Source organism: Trichosurus vulpecula, chromosome 9 (genome assembly GCF_011100635.1).
Source record: "Trichosurus vulpecula isolate mTriVul1 chromosome 9, mTriVul1.pri, whole genome shotgun sequence".
Taxonomy (NCBI): Eukaryota; Metazoa; Chordata; class Mammalia; order Diprotodontia; family Phalangeridae; genus Trichosurus; species Trichosurus vulpecula.
In genome coordinates, this window is record NC_050581.1 from 24,759,172 (window position 1) to 24,776,490 (window position 17,319).

The 17,319-nt window shown below is 36.2% G+C and overlaps 1 protein-coding gene across 1 annotated transcript in view; it reads left to right on the forward strand.

Moving 5' to 3' along the window:
- IZUMO3 (IZUMO family member 3) overlaps positions 1-11,186 on the forward strand; it is a 53,276-nt gene extending 42,090 nt beyond the window's left edge. Inside the window, exons 2-8 of the mRNA XM_036739522.1 lie at positions 2,198-2,376; positions 2,523-2,597; positions 2,684-2,773; positions 2,985-3,002; positions 3,378-3,458; positions 3,840-3,930; positions 11,081-11,186. Coding sequence (XP_036595417.1) covers positions 2,198-2,376; positions 2,523-2,597; positions 2,684-2,773; positions 2,985-3,002; positions 3,378-3,458; positions 3,840-3,930; positions 11,081-11,186 — 640 coding nt within the window. The remainder of the gene's footprint in view (positions 1-2,197; positions 2,377-2,522; positions 2,598-2,683; positions 2,774-2,984; positions 3,003-3,377; positions 3,459-3,839; positions 3,931-11,080) is intronic.
- The last annotated feature ends 6,133 nt before the right edge of the window (positions 11,187-17,319 follow it).

A 17,319-nucleotide genomic window follows, 5' to 3' on the forward strand; every position in this document is an offset into this window, starting at 1 on the left:
TAAATATTTCTTTCACAACATGACTATTATGGAAGTGTTTTGCATAATGATACATGTATAGCCTATACTGAATTGCTTGCCTTCTCAAAGAGGGTGGGTGGGGAGGGAAAAAGAGAGAGAATTTGGAACTTAAAGTTCTCAAAACAAACATTAAAAATATTCTTTTAAGAACAACTTTCAGCAAATAAGTAATTTTGACTATTATAAATACCCAAATTAACTGCAAAGGACATATGAAGATGCTGTCTGCATCCAGAGAAAGAACTGATAAATGGAAGTATGTATAGCATCATTTTACATATATGCATACATATTTGTGTCTAATGATAGCCATCTCTAGGGCAGGGGCGGGGAAAGAAGAAAAAATGAAATTTAAAAGAAAACTTTATTATAAAAGAAACAGCAAGTTGTATATAGTAGATTTGCAGTTTCACATGCAATATCTTTTCTTATTATTATTATTATACTATATTATAGAAATGGTTTAGTCTTCAAACTAAAAATGAAATAAAACTTTAAAAAAGAAGTTAGTTTGATCCTTGGATAATACGTAGTGCCCCTTTTTATTCCCATTTTGTCTATAACTCTCTGATTTCTAACCCAGAATCACTTGACATATGCCCTTTACAAGATTCTAGGATGTAGAGCTAGAAAGAATCATCTAGTCTACATTTATTTTATAGATAAAAAATGACCTCAGGGCAGACCAGAGTTGCCAGAAGTGATGATAGAGGAAAATAACTTACCATGCTATTTTGCTTAAGCTCAGACCTGAGTTGCCAGTTCCTTCTTTGCTCATGTTCCTTGTACTTTGCTAATTCTTTAAGTTTTATTGATGTAGCAGAACAGTTAACTATTGGCTATGTGCATTTGACTAAATTCAATAACCCTTTCCAAGTATCAGCATGTTTTGCTCTAGATCTATGACCAAAGTTTCCTAAATGTCTTCAGTATTTATCTCCCTTTCTCAGTTTAAGAATTTGACTTATCACCTGGTATCCACCTCTGATGTAGAGTTCATCCTTTCCCCAAGTCTAGTCATCACCCTTTACCATGAGGTTGTCCAAGTTCCTCTAGACTCAGACTAGGCTTTAATTTATTTTCATTAGTACTATTAGGTTGTTTTAAAACTGGGTTGACATCTAGTTTAACATCTAAGCTCTGCCACTTACTAGCTGTGACAAGTAATGTAACCTCTCTGGGTTTCAGTTTCCTCACCTCTAGAGTGATATAGTTGGACTAGATCACTTTTAAGGTCTTCTCAATGTCTAAATCGTCAATGTCATTATCTATGACTATTCTGAGATTCTCAAAAGCTAGAAGGTATTTCCTAGTTACAGCAGAAAATAACAAAACTGACAAAATATGACACTTTTCACTTTCCTAGCTCATGCTGACACTGCCTCCTTCCCCCATATTTCTTAACCTTCCCCAACTCTGCCTTGTACCATAGTCTTAACAGCAACTATCTTGGCTTACATAAGTCTATCCTTTCTCCCAGCTTTCCTAAGATATTCAGTCACTTGATTCCTCTTCCCCACTATTATTTCCTGTTGGAATTTTTTTTAATTCACTAAAGAATTCAGTCACCTTCTGTTCCAGCTTTTCATGTTCCAAAGGAGCGTCAAGGCAAGAAGAACACAACCATGGGAAGCTCTATCATTCATCTCCTTTTCTCTTGATCTTTCACCAAGAGTTAAAAAGTTGAATTGAGGAGGTTGTGAAAGCACTTGGCTAGGTCTAGGTAGAGGAAATGAAATAATTTCAAGAAAACCCAAAGTTTGTATTGCCTGGTCGAATGGATTTTTAAACATTAAAATAGGGAGAGACAAAGTTGGAGAAGAACCCTCCATAATTTCTTTCCCTCTGTGACCTTAGCCTACATTCCCCCAACCCTGCTCACACATTCTGCACATAGAACTCAGCCATCTGCTGCACTGATTGTTAGGTCATTCTCTTGGAATGATAGCAGATTTTTAAAAAATGAGTAAACATCTCTAAGCAAAGTGTCTTGGGGAAATGGCTGAATTAGAGGGAGGAGAGTTAGAGCTACCAGGAAGATGACTTTCATTCTTACACTGTGAAAGAGAATGAACTAAGGAACTGGTTGTCAAAAACAACATGCTGTTGGGGAGGGAGGGGGAAAGGAAATGGGATCTCAGTGGTTACTATTGTTCTTTTTACTTCTGGGAACTAGGGTCATAAGGAGCTGCCTTGAATGTGATCCCAAATACTTTAAAGATGTGATTTGGCTACTGGAGGACCTGGTGCCCCAAAACATTCCTGCAAGAACTGCTTTCCTTGATCGGCAGCTCCAGGAGCTGAGGGACGTAAGCACCAAGGTCCACCAGGGGAAGAAGAGGCTGCGAGTGTTGGGTGAGGGATGCCTGGGGCAATGATGGGTGTGAGGCATCAGAGGTGTAAATGATAGGTTTGGGGGGTGGGGAAGAACATCAAATATCTGGGTCTTCCATATCTCATCAAAGGTATGGTCACCACCCCACTTCCTTTCTTTCCCCCAGATGTTCGCCAAGCTATCAACGTGAGAGAATGGTTGAAGGAGAAGCTCAAGAACCTAAAACAGAAGCCATGGAAAGGTGTGGTGGGAGGGAAAGAGAAAGCCATGAAAAGGTGAGATGGGATTGGATAAAGGTTGAAGGCATGATCTCTTATCTTTCTTCAGGGGTCTTCATCTTCCAGGGTCAGCTTCTTCAACTTCGTCAGAACCTTGAGTCACATCTGACTGAGACTTTGAAGGCCTTCTCTGATCTTGGTATGGGAGTGGTTAGTTGAGAAGCCCTAAAACAATTGGAACTTGGTTGGGAGTCATTGGAAGAGCTCTTTGTGGGAAGGAAGAATGAGTTTCACCTTTCATGATTCAGACCTAGCTAGAATGAAAATTGAGGGAAAGAAATGTGGGGTCCCTGCAAAAAGAAAGAAAACATGTACCTATTATAGAATAACCTATTATATTTCTCCTACAGCTTGTTCTGAAGACTGCAGTAAGTACAAACACATCCAGAATACCAAAGTACCCTGCATTCTCCCCATCATATTTCCTTCCCTAAGCCCTGCTTTGCATCCCACCCTGATCAAGATCCAAGGTCTTATCTCCTTTGGGCTCATGATTTTATGAGGTGATTCTCCATGAAAACAGGTCCTTATCAAAGTTTGCTGAAGTCATTCCCATAGTCCTTTACAGTAGTCACCCCCTGAATTGGTGGTTTTCCCTACCAGAAACCCTTAATAGAACTGAATGTTCACTTTTCCTGTCACAACCTGAGTTCCCACAGAGGTCACCATAGCCTATACCTTCATTCATCATGCCTACTAGGAGACCCATGCAGAACCTCTCCCTACTCACTTTTTCTCCTCAGTGATGACTGAGGGTCCTGTTCTTGACTGTTGGAACTGTCTACGAATTACTACACCATGCTTCAAAGGAGAGCTTTGTGGCGGTATCAGGGGATAGTAATAAGGGACTTGGGTGATAGAAGGATTATGAAAACTGGGTGGTTTGAAAATAAGAAGGCAGATAAAAAAAGGCCGGGAAAGGTTGGAGTGATGGAAGCATCTGAGTATTGGAAGAGTTTTACATTGACAAATGGAAGAACTATGGGGCAGTGGGAGGCTGATGAAATTGCGAAGCAGTGCTGTAGGCATCTCGGATTTTGGGAGCCAAACAACTTGGGTCAGGGCCTAAGGGTGAGAGTAAGGGGAAAAAAACAGGAAAAGGGGATATAGTCATTGGTAGCCAGGGGAGGGGTGATTTTTTGAGGGAAATGGCAGAGAAACTTAAAGGGGAACCATAGAGATATTTTGTCTTTCTCCCCCTCAAGATGATGACCCAAAGACAGCTGAGCAACGAGGAATTGCATTGTTTCTAACATTGATGGTGGAGGCAGTGGGATTGGGATCTATTGCTTCTCTGTGAGTCTTACCACTTTATTGACCTAACAACCACTGAGGGAGGGCTTCATATGAGAAAACATAAAGTTAGAAGGCTAAGGATAGGATGCCTGAGAAAAGGTAATAATATTTGAAATAGTTTGATTTCATTAGGGGGAGCATCCAAACAAAAGAAGGTATTGTTTAAAGGAAGAAAATCACTGTTGTTCAATGGGGAATATGTCCCCTTTCCACTGTAGGTATTATTTTTGCATCACTCACCGGAAGAAGATGAAGGTTAAGCTAGAAGAACTGAAGGAAATTGCAAATACATCGGTGGAACAGAAGAGAAGGGAGAAAGGGAGGAAATAGGGTAGCAAAAAAAAATAAATTCATAAGAAATATGGAAGTCTCATCTAATTCTATGTGGGGTGAATGTATACTCTTATGGTTGAATGGGAATTGTGAAAAGACAAATCCTTGCTCTGTAACTGAAGCTCAAGTATGGTAAGATAGACCAAGCTGAGTGCTGATTGTGTGTATAATTTTTGTTCAGTGATTTCAGTCATACCCAACTCTGCATGACCTCATTTGGGGTTTTCTTGGCAAAGATATTGGAGTGGCTCATTGTACAAATGAGGAACTGAGGCAAATAGGATTAAGTGATTTGCCCAGTGATTTACTAGCTGCACAGCCAGGCATTAAGTGTCTGAGGCCAGATTTGAACTCAGAAAGATGAGTCTTCGTGACTCCAGTCCTAGCACTCTATCCACTGCTCCATCTAGCTGCCCTGTATAATACATAGCCCTGCGTTTTTCTGGAATAATGTGTCTGGCGCAGTGGCTAGACTACTGAAAGACCTGAATTCAAATCCTGACTCAGACACCTAATTAGTTGTGTGATCCTAGGCAAGTCACTTAACCTTTCTCGAAATTTCTTCACCTATAAAATGGGAATAATAGCTCCTACTTCACAGAATTGTTATGAGGATCATATGAGATACCATATAATGCTTTGCAAACCTTAAGGAGCTATATAAATGCTAGCCATTGTTATATTGTTGCTCAGTCTGAGATCTAGGATACAAATGCATCATAACGCATCTAGTCATTAAGGATTCCAGGGTTTAACTGTGACCTTTATATGTTATTATGTCTTCTGCTCAAGCTGAGACATGATTGGTTAAGCAGAAATAAAACACTGAGGAGTAACTGGCCCACTGGAAAAGATGTTTCAAATTCCATGATCCCTACAATGATCCACAGTTTCTACATCCCTTTCGTGCACAGGTAAGTATAGTAAATGTATTTGTGGTTTACAGTTTGTGGTTGCTTGGAGCTTCTTTCTTTATTAGGGATAATCTAAAGTGCCTGAAAAAAATGTTTGTGTCAAAAGGACAATTTTCATATGATAACCACAAGAGAGACAAGCTCCTAAGTGTTTGGTGGAAGAAATGTGCTCTTCCTGTATCTTTGGGCATTCAGTGATTCTTTGCAGAAATTTATACGCATTTTTAGCTGAGGGAAGGTAGGGAGAAATGTAGTATTAAAGGATGCCATGGTCACCACTTCCCCTTCTATGACTGATTATTTATAGGACTACAAGGCAATACTCTGGGGATGTCTTGAAAGATCGTTAGAAGAGAGAAGATACTGCAGTGGATGGAACACTTGATTTGTAATAAGATCTGGGTTTAAATTCTACTTCAGACACTGGGAAGAAAGGAGAAAATATTGATTATGTACCTACCATGTGCTAAGCATTCTTTTAAGAGCTTTACAAATATCACGACCACCATGTGAGGTGGCTACTACTATTATCCCATTTTATAAATTAGGCATATAAAGCAGACAGAGGTTAAGTGACTTATTCAGATTCACACAGATATTAAGTATCTGAGGCCAGATTTGAACATAGTTGGTCTTGACTGCAGGCCCTCCTAGGACTCTGTTCACTATACCACTTAGCTGACCATGGGTAAGTCACTTGACTTCTCTGTGCCTCAGTTTCTCATCTGTAAAATGAAGGGATTAGACTTCATGACCTATGAGGACTCTTTTGAATCATAAAATCTGTGATCCTACATCCCCTTTCTTCTTTGTCATTTCAGGCAGGCAAGAAAGAGAAATGCACACAAGAAAAGAAAGGGGAAAGAATCACAGTGTTCTCTGGATACCAGGCTTCCCACACATGGAACAGCCAATTAATTGAGTCACTTAACCTCCATGTTTCTTGTCTGTAAACTGAAAGTGTTGTACTAGGGGCACCTAGGGTGCACAGTGTGTAGCGCACTGGCCTTGGAGTCAGGAGGACCTGAGCTCAAATTCGGCCTCAGACACTTGACACACTTACTAGCTGTGTGACCTTGGGCAAGTCACTTAACCCCAATTGCCCTACCTTCCCCCCTCCATAAAAAAAAAAAGTGTTGTATTAGATGGCCTCTGAGGTCCATTACAGCACTGGATCTAGCATGTCATGATCTTATATGAAATAACTGCCTCCCTGTTCCCTAAAGAAGGGAGCAAGACCACTCACTCACTTACCTCAGAAGAAGAATAATTGCAATGTGTATATTTAGGAAGCATGAATAGAGGAAAGCAAATGTATATAATTGGCTTTTTCTGACAGACCTAGCTTCTGATGAGCAGGATATGGGCCGGCTGGTCTAGTGGTGGGAGAAGGACAAGCCCAGTTGGGATTTGACCTCATTTGTCATACTCCCTTTCCCATTTTCCCCACTATCAACTGCAGAGAATCATGTGAGTGGCTGACTATTTTTTTTAATTTATTTTTTAATTGACATCGATTTTTTTTCTCTCACACCTCACTTCACTTTAAAAATAAAAAAAAGAAAAACAAGCTGTTGGTAACAAATATGCATAGTCAAGCAAAATAAGTCACTATACTGACCACTTAAAATATATGTATGATTATGGGTCTTCAATCTATTACCTCTCTGTTAGGAGGTGGGGAATATCCTTCATTAATGATCCTCTGAAATTATGATTGGTCATTGCACTGATCAGAGTTTTTAAACCTTTCAAAGTAATTCATTTGTAAAATATAACTATAAATGTTTCTTGTAGTTCTGTTAGTATCAATTTGCATCAGTTCATACAAGTCTTCCTAATTTTCTCTGAAACCTTCTCTTTTGTCATTTTAAGTACACAGTCACATTCCATTCATTCATATATCATATATTTTCCAGTAATTCCTGGATTTAATGGGAAGTGGCTTGGCTTTTAAAGGAGTCACTATCCAGAGACAAATTCATTGGTTTCTTTGAATAGTGGATGGAGTGAGGCTAAAATGGCCACATTCAATGGCCAAAAAAAGATAGCCTAAAATATAGAATGGAGATGATAAGGATAGGTCCTTTAGTTTGTTTTTCAATTTCCAAATAATTTCTGCAACTCCCTTTCTGTAAGAGAAGACATTTCTCCCTATACTCTAGGTTACTATGGTAACCTCCTATTGCGGAGGTATATAAGATGTTGGCTGAGGGGCAGACTTGCTGATGATGCCAGCCAAGAATGAAGATCCCTTCAGAGCAAATCCTTCTAAAATTACCAATATGTCTGCATAGTATAGGCACCAGACCTGCTATTTCATTGGTATAGGTTCCTTCCACCAATGTTAGGCTGATATGTTTTCCACAACTTAAAGCACTGGAGAGCTAATTGACTCTCCAAGAAGCATCAGCAGCAATACTTGAAAACAATAAACGTTTATTACGTGCCTACTATGTGTCAGGAACAGTGCTAAGTGCTGAAGGACACCTGTGGTTGGTTAGAGGGTAAGATCTGGATGATGATCCAGTAAAGGAAATTGAAATGGAGCCATCAAATATGTAGGAGGAGAAACAGGAAAGAACAGTATCCAGAAAAAGACATCAGCTGAGAGACTAGCAGTATGGGGTGGGAGGACCATAGTATGTTTGAGAAAGGATGAAAAGAAGAGTCTCCGCGGAAAGTAAGATAGTAAGCTGATGAGGGTAATGGGGTTACCTAGCAGCAGCGAGGGTGCAGATCAAATTATGTAACATAAATTTGTAAAGGACCTAGCCAGAATTAGCACTTGTTTTTCTCCATCTTTGTTCAGCAGCACTTATGCTAGAGAAGGGTGGCAGTGAATGGCAGGATTAACCCAAGGATGAGACTTGGCAGGGAATAATCAGGGCAACAGAAAACAATGACCAGAATTTTGATGTTTCAAAAATGGCTCTCTATCCACAATACCACACTCCTCATTTCCACTTAACACTAACAGAAGTAAAATGAATGAATGAATAAATATATAAGGGAAATTCAATTAAAAATAACAAAAAAAAACTCAAGGAAAAAAGCGTCTGAGAGTTAAATTACTAAGACGTATGCAAGATTTATATAAATACAAAAAACCACAACTGAAATAAAGAAAAACAATTAGAAAACTGTTCACTGATCATGTTGAGTTGTACAAATATAATAAAAAATGATATTACCTAAATTAATTTAGAGTTAGCAATAAATCAATTAAATTGTAAGGGAGACATTTTGAAGAAGGAAACAAAGCAATAATAAAGTTAATTTGAAGGAACGAAAGAACTAAAATTTCACGGGAAACAGAAAACTACCAATGAAGGGGTCATAGGATTATCAGACCTCAAACTATGATATAAAACAAATGTCATTAAAAACTAATTGCAACTAGTTGTAAGAGAAACAGGTAAGTCACTTAAATCACTGCAAGAGAAAAGAAAACTAAAAACGACAATAATAATTGGTGGCTCGATGTCTGAGAAACCCAAGAGAAGCCAAGTGGCACAGTGGATAGAGCACTGGGCCTGGGCTCAGGAGCTCAAATCCAGCCCCAGATATTTACTAATCTCTATTTCTGGGCAAGTCATTTAACCTCCCATTGATTCAATTTCCTCCCCTATAAAATGAAGATGATAACAGGACACACCTTCCAGGGTTGTTGTGAGGATCAAACAAGGTAATATTTGTAAAGTACTTTAGCACGGTAGCTATCATATAACGGTCACTACATAAATGCTTATTCCCTTTTTTCCCATATTCAAATAGATACATATATTTATGTTACTAATGCGCTCTCCATAATTAAAAAATATTTATATTCATGTCATCTCCCCCTATAACATGTAAGCTACTTGAGGCCAGAGGCTATTTCATTGTTGTCTTTTTATCCCCAGAATCTGCCTCAGTGTCTGACATATGATGGGTGTTTAATGAGTGCTTGGTGACTGAATGATCTAAGTCCTAGCTATAAATGGCAGATCTGAACTTCTTGAAGAGCATCCTCTGGGCCACTATCCATATAAGCTGCACCTAGGGATAAAATAAAACAGTAGCAGACATATCATAAATCATTCACATTTCCCTACATCTCTGGGTATTTCTACAGAAAAACTATGGTGGGTATTATTTGAGAGAGGCTATGGCTCTGGTAAAGAAGACCGTGGATTAACTAAATAACCTTTGAACTTCATTATATCCTTACAGTTATTTACCCTCTTTTTGTGTATCGATTCCACAGAACTAGCACTGAAGAACTAGGACCAAAGAGGTTCATATTTAATGCCACCTTTCCCACCCATCACCAATATACAATAAGGACTCTTGAGGACAGAAATTCTCGCTTTCATCTTTGTATTCTCAGTGCCTTTCACAAAGTACATGATTAATAAAAGTTTGTTGAACTGAATTCTAAAGACCAAGCAAAGCCCCAACCCCTATCCAAATCACTAACAGACCCTTTTCCACACCATGTTTTTTAAAGTGATGCTGTGAATGATAGGAATGAACTGGGCTTTTGAAAAAAATAAGGGCATGAAAACTGTAGGCTGGACATCACTTTTGCTTCCCTTTTAAGGTGAATGGTTTTAACAAGATGCCTACTGATCAAAACAAGATGTATAAAACTACAAGGCTACAGGAAAGTAAAATAATAGTCTGTCTGGTTTTTACTTAAGGGAACCTTAAAGATAAGAATCAAAGATCATCTATCACATGAATTTTATTGATAGAAGAAATATAATATAATAAGAACTAATACCATATGACAATAAGAACACACACATTATGATAATAATAAACGTGTGTGTGGTTCTCTTTAACTGGATCAAATACCTTTCTCTCATCCCATCTTTGGACTACTGGAAAACTGAAGGACTCTTACACAATTTTCTTGTGGTTCTGGATTCTCCTTGGAGTGGCACAGGTCACATATTCCTTCAGGGTTGCAAAACCAGTTACAACTCCTAATAACATTACTTTACAATTCAAGCCTTGAGCTTTGCCTTTATAAACAGAAAGATGTTTGCTTCTGTGACTATGTGTGTATGTGTGTATCTTTTAACACAACACTAGGGAGATTCTGTTTTCATCCAATTAAATCATGGGTTGATCTACAAGAAAAGGTCCTGTGATAATTCTATGTCTTTCAAGCATAAACATGATGTAAAGTTAATTGATTATCATTTTTATTCAAACTTGAATTAACATAAAGTACAATGATGCTATATGTAAAGATTTCCTCCTAACATTCTGCTTTACAAAAAGCTAATTTATACCAATGAAGAAATGACAGCCTTTTTAGTATTAAACTGATTATATTGCAGGAGCCAGTGCACAAACCACTGTGCTGATGTCACCTTTATATGGAGTTTAATTCTAACATTCATCAGAAAATATAAATTATTAGTTATAGGTGAATTGTTTCTCTGTGATGACCTGGGACTGTACAGATGGTGGTAGGGCTTATCATGACCCTTGAGCCCCTACAGCCGGAAAGCTTACAGTCCTCTTGTGGTCTCCCATAGCAAATAGGCATGCAAGCTCAGATTAAATGAGCAAAAACAGAATAATTACATTTCTGCCATGTAGAATTTTTAAGTGCCAATAAAATCTATTAAAAAGGAGATAACAATAAGAGTTTTTACTAGTTGTATGACCTTCAGCAAGTAAGTTGATATTAAGGGGGCCTCAGTTTTGTCTATAAGATCTATAAAATGGATTAAAGAGTACCTACCTCACAGTATTGTTGTCTTACTGTGTGGATCAAATGAGGAAATGTATGGCAAGAGCTTTACTCACTACCTAGAAATCAGCTTCTTGTTTTTTAAAAAAAAATAGTTCTACTACTATTATTACTAGTGATCCTTCATCTTTACGTGCCTCTTACGCAACAGGATTTTGTTGCCGTCGATGCTGTTTTCCTCTAGTTCACCAGGTTTAGATCTTGATAAAAAGGAAATTAGAAAAGTTCAAACCAGTAGCCTGAAAGTGATTCGATGAATAAAAGAAAAATATCAGAATATAATAACGACAATTTCAAGTCCAGCACCTCAGGCAGAAGTGCCTAGCCTCAATCTTCAAGTTCAAGATTTGAAATTACTTAGTATCATTAGAATCCGTGGGGTAAATTGAGCCTTGACGTACTTTTTTGACTCATATGTTGTTCATCCCTCATTTTAGAAGAAGACCAGTGAAATCACCAGCATGGGGTAGTGTCGTGACTTACAGATGAATTGGATTTAAGTGAAGCAAAGTTACACAAAGTCGTCATCCTCCCTTTCTCTTCTAGAGTCATCAAAGTCTAGTGGCAAGACAAAAATCAGGATGACTAATGATGTCCTGGGATGCAGCAGATGAACTTGGCGTCTTCGACGTCTGATGAAGCTCTAAGCGCTCCACAGCACCTTCTTCGGCTGCCTTCATTACCAGTTGGGGGAAAAATTTTCATCTGCCCGTTCCACAAGGGGATGTCTTCACATGAAGATTAAGCAACATAATAATTCCAACTAGAGAAGGCCTTGAAAAGGCAATTTCCCTCCCCATCATTCCCACCATTGACATCCGCTTGAAGAATAAAATGTACTGTTTGATGAAGTGGTATTTCATGATTTCTACTAAAATTAATTACAAGTATTGTTGGTTCAGATTTAAAAATTCATTTTTTTCTTCTTTCATCTATATCTATTACCTTATATTGCAAACCCCAAGCCAGATTTTCTCTGTGAAAAACACAAGGGCAACATTTAGTCTTCTATTATTTTTTTGAGTGGGTACCAATGTTTGTGTCTTCACTACAACACCCAAATAGTTTTGCAAAGGAAAAGGGAAATAGTGGTGCGGAATTGAGAATTTAAGTCAATGCTAAACATTTAAGAGTCTTTCATTGGCCACAGTTTGGACTGCGCAGAATAGGGTGGGTAAAAGGACAGATCCATCATCATAACTGAGAAAATAACTCAGATCCAGAGTTGTAGCATATATTGTCAACAGCATCATCCTCATATGTGAAGGATCACTCACGTATATTGTTTATGCTTATTTATAACATATTGTGCATTTAAAAGGTAGAGCAATGACTGGAAAAGGCACAGGCATTCATAAATAATAATCTACATATGATGTGTAAAACTTTGTGACATGCTTTATATGAATTTCACCTCTAATCTCTGCAACACCCATATGAAGTAAATATTACAGGTATGATTCTAACCACTTTACAGATGAGGAAACTGAGGCTCAGAGAGATTGAGTGATGTCTGCAAATATCATGTTGCACTCAGATTTTCTCTACTCTAAACCCAACAGTGTTTCCACGAAATCATGTTGTGATCAATAAAGACTTAATACAAATCAGATAGTAAACGGATGACTTTGAAACATGATTTTTTTTTCAGGAAATGAGGTTTGATTTAGTACCTCCCTGGTACTATCACAGTGCACAATAAAGTCTAACGTGGTAAATTCTGTGCTTATGTTATGTTATTTGTGCTTATGTTATTTGCTCCCAGAAACTGGGTTTTTCTCTGTTGATTTTTACTTCATTTCTTCTTTAATCCATTCAGGATAATCATGTATGTATGTATGCATGTATGTATACCTACATGTTTATATATTTCTAGATACTATATATATGTACACATACATATAATGTGTACATGTCTTTTTTTATTAAAAACGACTATTGGAATGCAGAATTTGAGCTCAATATTTAAAATAATAGTGCAGGAAAAAAAGTAGATATTCCTACTAGCATCCTGAACAGAGATCTTTTTGTACTAATAGATTATAAGTAATTTTCATGTGGCTTTTTTTAACCTTTGTATTTTCCACCACTGTGCATCACATAGTATGCACTTAATGAATTTTCTTTTAATGAATGAATGCATATTATTTATCCCCAAAAGTGTAAGTAATAAGGGCATCTGTTGTAAGAATAATATTTGTAAAATGCTTTGCAAAATTTAAAGCTATATAAATGCTAGCTAGCTATCATTTCATGAACTTAAAAGGTTTTATTGAAATGGTTTGCATAATTGGATGTTGCAGACAAAATGATATGCATTTTAGATAAGAAATGGAGAACAAAGAAGCTATTCTTTGTTTTAGCTTTTTTAGTACCATCTTCATAGAGGTAGATGATAAATTGAAAGAGATTTTATATATATATATACATATGTGTATATATATATATATATGTATATATACATCTACGCACACACATATATACATATATATCCTCAACTATATTTCAATGTAAATGAAAATTTAAAAAAATATTTCTACAACGTTCCTGAATTTTTCACTATGTATATTCTCATGTGGCACAAAGTAGTGAAAATTCTTTGCTCAAAATTATATAATCTTCAATATCTAAGACTTTCAATAGTACCACACATGGAAAATAGTGTAGTTTGCTGCCAACAGGTTGTCTTCAAAGAATCTGCACACCCCAGTTTATTTTTTCCAATGTTCCACAAAAGAAGAATAAATGGAGTAGTAAATAGAATTAGCTAAAAGACACACATACGCAAATATTTATCTATCTATCTACACAAAGATATATGCATACAGATAAATATCACATGTTTTTTTCGATCTTTATATTGTTTTGTAGTTGTTTAATAAAATAAAACTCAAGTGGGAAAGTGACTTAATTCATTTCTGGTAAGAGGACGAAGAAGAAATGGTGAGGATGTGAGAAGACAAGGTGGAAAAAAGAGAAGTATTTTAAGTGCTTGATAAAAAAGTGTATTTATACATATTGCATATATGTGTGAGTATATGAGTAGCAGCTATCTGGAAACAGTTAACTGGGGTAGGGGGGGAACGTTTTCAGCATTTGTCTTACAGGTCTCATTTCCAAGATATAGAGAGTATTATAAAAGTCTTAGTGCAGTTTTAAGCTAAAAATCACATGTGAATATATAGTATATTGCATATATGTATGTGTATGTATATGCTTTATGTGTGCATGCCATGTGTAACACACTATAGATTCATACATAGTGTGTAACAAATTGTATGCGTATACATGATATATTGCATAATCTATATGCAAATTGTATTATAATGATATATAATTATATGTATACATACATATATGAAATGTTATGGGTACATATAGTATGTAAATATAATATATTTGTTCATCATATACTTATATTGTCAGCAAACTTGAAAGTACATATACATATATATGCATATATAGGAATATCTTTAAATGTATTTTAATCTGGTCCTTGAAATTAATTTACTTTTGCACATTTACCTGTCAGCAAAATGTCACTTATTTCTCTTAAACAAACTTCTTTATTAAAAATCTGAGATCTTTTGAAATACTTCACGAAATTGAATGAAATGTTATTATGACAAAGGTTTAAAGTGAAAAACGTTAATTTCAATACCACCCTTTCTTTTATTCAAATATATGGCTTTTGTTCTGGCATTGAAAAATCTTTAGCATTAATCTCTGCGATTTAAAGAATAATATTATACAACACAGCTCAAAAAGAATTGGATATGCTGCAGAACTATTTACAAAGAGAATATATCCACAAGCTATTATAATGTCATGCATTGGTGCACTTGTCTGCCTATGCAATATTTTCCTGAATGTTCAATGGTGCATATCAAGTTAACAACCACAATTTATTATCTAATGGATTGTGTGATTAATGAGATATCTCATATTTTAATCAGCCATAGATTTGTTCTCAATGAAATCTGCTTGCCTCAAGCACAATGTGGTCATAGATTTTTAAACTTTTTAACATGGTGTTCCCGTATCTTGTCTTTCATTTACATCTTTTAAGAGACTTAATCACACCATTTATGAATAAAATTAAGGAATGGTTTCTTGATTTTTCCCTTTTGTTAAAAGTGTGCAAATTCAACTCTGAAGGATTGAGTTGAGTGACAAAATAATAGAGGTTTCCAATTCTATACAATGTTCTAGTTGTGGAACTCTGGTTGTTGAGGGAAGAAAGCAAGATTTGGAATTAGAAGACCTGGGTTTAAATCTCAACTCTGTGAATTCACTATCCATGTGACATTCAGTCAATCATGTGATCACTCTAGGTCTCAATTTCTTCTTTTGTAAAATGAGACAGAATATTAGATTTCTTAGAATACTTCCAGATCTCAATCTAGTGATAATGGAATAATAAGATTAATGATGTACAGTTGAAAGAGGCATCTAGTGCAACCCTCTCATTTTATAGATGAAAAAAATATTGGGAAACAAAGACGTTAACTAATTTTCTCAAGTTTACAAGTAGCAGAACTGAGGTAAATTCCATCGTATCTCTTTGCTAGATTTTTTCAAATATTCACAGGAATGTATATGAACATTTTTCTTTAGTAACTGTTGAAACAGTACGTGCTTCTACTAAAATAGTCAAATGCTGGTGTTATTATATCAAATACAATAACAAGAAAGCGCAATGTAAGCAGGCATGGTGCTATTGTATTTTAGCTTCTTTTGATCAATGGTTCCCACATGCAAGATAACTGGCCTTGGTTAGGTATGCATACTGTGGCCATGAAGAGATCAAATTCCCTTTTCCTTCCCATTCCTTTATTTCTTTTCATCTAAATCATTAAAATAATTTACGAGTCTCCCTGACTTTAATTTCTCTCCTCTATGATTCATTTTATATTCCACTGCAAAGATGAATTTTTTAAAGCATAGTTCTAATTGTGTCATTTATTTTTTTTTGAAAACCCAGTTCACTCATCACAACAGAATAAAGTTCAAATGCCTTACCCTGGTATTTGTGATACTGCTTGATTTGATACCAACTTTCCTTTTCAATTACCATTAATTTCTTTTTTATTTTATATTCCTTTTCAACTTTTTAAAATTTATTTATTTATTTTTAGTCTTCAGCATTCACTTCCATATGATTTTGAGTTCCACATTTTTCCCCATCTCTTCCCTCCTCTCACCTTAAGGCACTGTGTAATTTGATATAAGCTCTACATATACATTCATATTGAACCTATTTGCACATTAGTCACATTGTAAAGAAGAATTAGACCCAATGGGAGAAACCACAAGAAAGAAGAAACAAACAAAAGAAGAAGAGAAGAGGAGAGAAGAGAGAGAGAGAGAGAGAGAGAGAGAGAGAGAGAGAGAGAGAGAGAGGGAGAGAGAGAAAGAGACGGAGAGACAGACAGACACAGAGAGACACAGAGAGAGAGACAGAGACAGAAAGAGAGTAAATAATATGCTTCAAACTGCATTCAGATTCCATAGTTCTTTTTCTGGATGTGGACAGCATTTTCCATCATTAGTCCTTTTGAGTTGTCTTGGATCATTGCGTTGATAAGAAGAGATGTCTATCAAAGTTAGTCATCACACATTGTTGCTGTTACTGTATATAATGTTCTCCTGGTTCTGTTCACTTCACTAAGCATCAGTTCATTCAAGTCTTTCTAGGTTTTTCTGAAGTCTGCATGCTCCTCATGTCTTACAACACAATAGTATTCTATTACATTTATATACTACAGTTTGGCCATTCCCCAACTGATGAGTATCCCCTCAATTTCAAATTCTTTGCCACCACAAAAAGGGCTGCTATAAACATTTTTGTACATGTGGATCCTTTTCCCATTTTTATTATCTCTTTGGGATACAGATCTAGAAGTGACTACCATTAATTTCTTCAGCCACTTAATGTTACAGGAAAACTAAATGACTTAATGTTGCTTGTTCTCTCACACCTTACATTTTCTTGTCTGTTCATTTTCTTCTCTTTCTCTCCACCTACAATGCTTTCACTTTTCTCTCAACGTGATGAATGTGATTCATACTTCAAGAATCAGTTAGAATATTATCATTCCCAATGGGAAATGAATGTCCCCACATTTGAATTCTTTGAGGTTAGGAAATTTTTACATATAAACTAATATTATAAGTGCCTATATCTTGTTTCCTTTGTTATACTATAAACTCTTTGAAAGAAGAAATAGTCTTATTAAGTTTAGTATTCCTTACAGCACATAGCTTATAATAGGTGCTCAATCAACACTTGTATTATGAATGTATACAATATATGTACATATATTCATCGAACACCTATATTTATTTATATGTCATATATCATATTCTAAGACACTGAGCTAATTGACC